This window comes from Aegilops tauschii, chromosome 5, assembly GCF_002575655.3.
Source record: "Aegilops tauschii subsp. strangulata cultivar AL8/78 chromosome 5, Aet v6.0, whole genome shotgun sequence".
NCBI classification, from domain to species: Eukaryota; Viridiplantae; Streptophyta; class Magnoliopsida; order Poales; family Poaceae; genus Aegilops; species Aegilops tauschii.
The window spans coordinates 219072841-219077498 of NC_053039.3; the positions used below are offsets into that span (position 1 = coordinate 219072841).

At 50.2% G+C, this 4658-nt stretch overlaps 1 protein-coding gene across 1 annotated transcript; it reads left to right on the forward strand.

Moving 5' to 3' along the window:
* The first annotated feature begins 483 nt into the window (after positions 1-483).
* Positions 484-1773, forward strand: LOC141022691 (uncharacterized). Its single transcript, XM_073498955.1, has one exon. The coding sequence runs from the start codon at positions 484-486 to the stop codon at positions 1771-1773; it is 1290 nt and encodes a 429-aa protein (XP_073355056.1).
* Positions 1774-4658: the final 2885 nt, after the last annotated feature.

Genomic DNA, 4658 nt, shown 5'->3' on the forward strand with positions numbered 1-4658 from the left:
GAAGAAGCTCGTGCAGCATTTCGAAGAGCCACTCTCCCAGGAAGACATCCATGGCCTCGAGCTCCTCACCCGCCTCGACGACGCAGCTCTACGTGTAGGAGCAGGACTTGGTGGCCCAGCCACAGTCGCCGAATGAGTGCTCCATGTTAGCAAAACCTCATGTAAACCAGCAGAGGCCGGTGATGCGCCGGTTAGAGTTAGGAATGTTTCTCTTCTTTCAGTCGGCAGGTTTAGTGGTAGTTGCAGCAATCTGGCAACGCGGAGCAAGGGCTACTGGTGGTGCTCGCGTTCGCCGCTGCCTGCTAGTTGGGCTGGTGTGCCTGTCCTCTCTGTGTCAGGGTGGTGGTAGGAGCTGTAGATCGACGGCGGCAGTAGAGCACTACTGGTGGTTGCCGCTGTTGATGTTGATTGCTAGTTTGGCATGTGTACCCTGTTGTTTTACTTCTCTAGTGATGTTTCTCTGCTGGCAAACTTGTTTCCCCCATGAGTAGCCCAACCCGCACTATCATATCCTGGAATGTTAGAGGCCTGAATTTTCCTGCTAAACGCCACGCTATCCAGGAAAGTTTAGCTGCTTGGAAACCATCCATTGTTTGTCTCCAAGAGACGAAAATTAGTAACTGGACTGATGCCCTATCTAGGGAAATTGGGGGCGCGACACTAGACCAAGTATGCCACCTGCCTGCCAACGGATCTAGAGGAGGCATCAGCATCTTCTGGAACAACACTTTGGTGCATCTTAGCAACTGTATCGCCTCCCAGTTTTCCCTGACGGCTACTGTCAAATCCCTAACGGAGGATAAGGAGTTCTACCTCATGTCAGTTTACGGCCCAACCGATGACAACCTCAAAGAAGCTTTCCTTGATGAGTTACGCTCTGTTGCGCCTGTTTTCAGCCGCCCCTGGCTCACCCTTGGAGACTTTAACCTCATCTATGAAGCTAGGGATAAAAACAACCTAAACCTGAACCGACGTCTGATGGGAAAGTTCAGAGCTGCGCTCAACAGAGCCGAGTTGTTTGAAATTAGAAGGAAGAATAGGAAATTTACCTGGAGTAATGAGCAGCAGACTCCCACTCTTGTTGCCCTTGATCGTGTATTCTGCAACACGAGGTGGGATGCCCTCTTCCCTCAACACCGGCTGCACGCCGCCTCAACTTCTGTTTCCGATCATTGCCCTCTAGTCCTGGCAGATGCATGCGCTCCTCCCGGCAGAGCGAGGTTTCCCTTTGAGAATTTCTGGCCAAAATTTCCGGGGTTCCATGAAGCTGTCTCTGAAGCTTGGACGAGGCCAGTCCAGTCAAGTTGCAAGCTCCTCTCCCTGCACGTCAAGCTGAAGCGCACGGCCAACGCCCTGAGGAAGTGGAGTAAAGGATTGTTTAGCGATGCAAAGCTCCAGTTCTACATGACCCAAGAGATTATCCTGCGCCTTGACACCGCCCAGGAAAACAGGACCCTATCTGATGCAGAATGGGAACTGCGTAAAAAGCTGAAGCTACGGTTGTTGGGTTTAGCTGCGATAGAACGGGCGAGAAAGAAACAGAGCTCCCGCATCAATTGGCTTAGGGCGGGGGAAGCCAACACTGCTTTCTTCCATGCCAAGATCAACGCAAGACGGCGAAAAAACTTCATCCTATCGCTTAAGAAAGGGAACTACAGAGTGTCTGACCACAAGGAAAAGGAGAAGGTGATATTGGATCATTTCCAGAGCATCATGGGTCAGAAGCTCACGCGCGCCTGTACAATCAACTGGGACGCGATCAACTTGCCGTAGATTGACAATGAGGGAATGGATCTCCCATTCTCCGAGGAGGAGGTCTGGCAAGCAATCAAACAAACGCCGACGGATCGCGCCCCGGGTCCGGATGGCTTCTCGGGGATTTTCTACCGTAGCTGCTGGGCTACTATCAAGCAGGACCTCCTTGACACTCTAAATCAGTTCTACCATATGAACTGTTCAAACTTAGGAATCCCGAACTCTGCAAACGTAGTGCTTCTGCCCAAGCTTCCCGAGGCCTCCGAAATTGGGAAGTTCAGACCAATTAGTTTGGTGCACTCTTTTGCAAAGCTCATTGCAAAGATCCTGTCCATTAGACTTGCACCTAGAATAGCTAACATCATATCTCCTGCCCAGAGTGCCTTCCTAAAAAGTAGGTGCATCCATGACAGCTACCTATTCGTTAGAAACGCCGCCCGCCGTTTCCATAGAAAGAAGAAGCAGATGCTCCTGTTTAAGCTGGATATAGCCAAGGCTTTCGACTCGATCTCGTGGGAATACCTACTGGAGTTGCTGCAAAATCTAGGCTTCTCGCTCAGGTGGCGCAACTGGATCTCCGCTCTATTGGCCTCGTCGTCCTCTGTCGTCCTCCTCAATGGATCCCCATGCCCAATAATACAACACTTCCGTGGCCTGCGGCAGGGGGACCCCCTGTCCCCTTTTTGTTCATCTTGGCGATCGACACGCTCCACTGTGTTCTCGAGGCAGCACAAAACTCTGATCTCCTTACACCCCTTCCTAGTCGAGATGCAAAATTGAGACTCAGTCTGTATGCTGACGATGCCATTCTCTTCTCCAACCCCACACGCGAGGATGTTGCCGGCCTTCTGGATATCATGCACCACTTTGGACAGGCCACCAGACTGCGGATGAACCCTGAAAAGTCAACTGTTGCACCCATCCAATGCCAAGAAATCGACCTGGAGGCTTTTGCTGGAGCACGCGTTGCCTTCGCGATCACATACCTTGGTCTTCCAATCACCTTAGGTAGGCTCAGAAAGGTGCACCTGCAATTCATATACGATAGAATTAGGGCAAAGTTAGCTAGCTGGAAGGGTAGACTGATGAACGTGGCCCGCAGGCGTGCGCTCTGTGCTCACAGCTATGCCTATTTTTGCACTCACCGCAATACAAGTAAACGCCAGCTTCCTCAAGGACATAGATAAAATCTGTCGAAAGTTCCTCTGGGCGCAAGAAGAAAACCTTTCGGGTGGCAAGAGCAAGGTCAGTTGGCGCCAAGTGTGCTCTCCAGTAGAGCTGGGCGGCCTTGGGATCCATGATCTTCAGAAATTTGCCAGAGCGCTTCGTCTACGTTGGCTGTGGTTGTCTTGGGCCGAACCAAACAGGCCTTGGGTTGGCTCGGCCATCCCATGCGATGAGCGGGACCGAGCCCTTTTTGCCGCTGCCACAGCTGTTAGGATTGGCGATGGCAAAACTGCTCTGTTCTGGGAATCAACATGGATGGGGCCACTCCCTTTGCGTGAAATAGCCCCGGCGCTGTACAAGCGATCAAGAGCAAAGAATCGATCTGTCAGGGAGGCGCTGCACGGACACAGATGGATCCAAGACATAAGAAGACCACCGTTCACAAATGCTTTCCTAGAGAAGTTCCGCTGCCTCTGGAGATTAGTCCGAAATGCAGAGGCAAGCCTCATCACCGGTGATGTAGATTCGATCACCTGGAAAACAACTACATCTGGAACCTACTCCGTTGTGGCAGCTTACAAGCTGCAGTTTGCTGGCAGGGTGGCCTCTCCTTTTAAAGACATGTTCTGGCAGGCATGGGCTCCCCCCGCTGCAAGTTTTTCATTTGGCTGCTCATGTTGGATAGGCTATGGTGCGCTGATCGTCTACAGCGTCGAGGCTGGCCAAACAACTATTTTTGCCCCCTATGTCTGCAAAACTTGGAGAGCTCGCTGCACATTCTAGTGGAATGCCCGCATGCCAGGATGATCTGGCAAAAGGCTGCGGACTGGTCTGGATGCAGATCACTCAATCCCATTGGTGGCAAAACCCTGAAAGCTCAAAAGAGATGTGGATTGCTATCGTCTCCAAGACGACGGCTGAACAAAAGAAGGGCATCAAATCGATGATGATCCTGGTGTCGTGGAGGATATGGCTTGAGCGAAACAACAGAATCTTCAGCAACAAAATCTCAACGGTGGAAACCACAATAAGTGAGATTCGAGGAGACTTGGGATTGTGGAGACTGGGGGTGCATCCTGCCTGCTGTCGCCTTTCGGGGACCCAGGCTCATCGAATTTTCATCTGTGTTGTCTTCTTCTTCTTCTTCTCCTTTTAATTTCCTCTTCTTTTTCATCCTTATGACCGTCTTGGTCTATGTACATATTGCTCCCTACCTATCATAATGAAAAAGCCCAGCCTTGCTGGTCTCCCTTCAAAAAATGTAATACATAATGAAAAAAAGGATGGCCTGATATAATTCACATATAAGATGAGTCGCTAAGCAGGATGGCATTGCAAAATTCACATATATGATGCCTAGCTAAACAAGATGGCGTTGCGAATTCACATAAATGATGAATAAACTAAACAGATGGCATTCACACAAACCGTGTCTAAACTAAGCAGATGACATATTTGATGTATAAAGTAAGCAATGCAAGGCACCATATGCATGATATAACCAACATCAGCATGCCAAGTTAGAGCGAACACCTCAGGGGGTAAATAGGAGTGGTCTTCTCCTTCTGAATCCCCCTCAGAACAGATATCTTCCTCTCTATTACAATCCGAAATGGGTGGAGGGGGGCTGCCTTTGCGCCTACCATGGAGTGACATCTGCATGAAATTTTATGGCCACGCAAGGCTCGTCTCTTTTGCTCTACATGTTCAGTTCCATTGTGTACAATAACTGACAT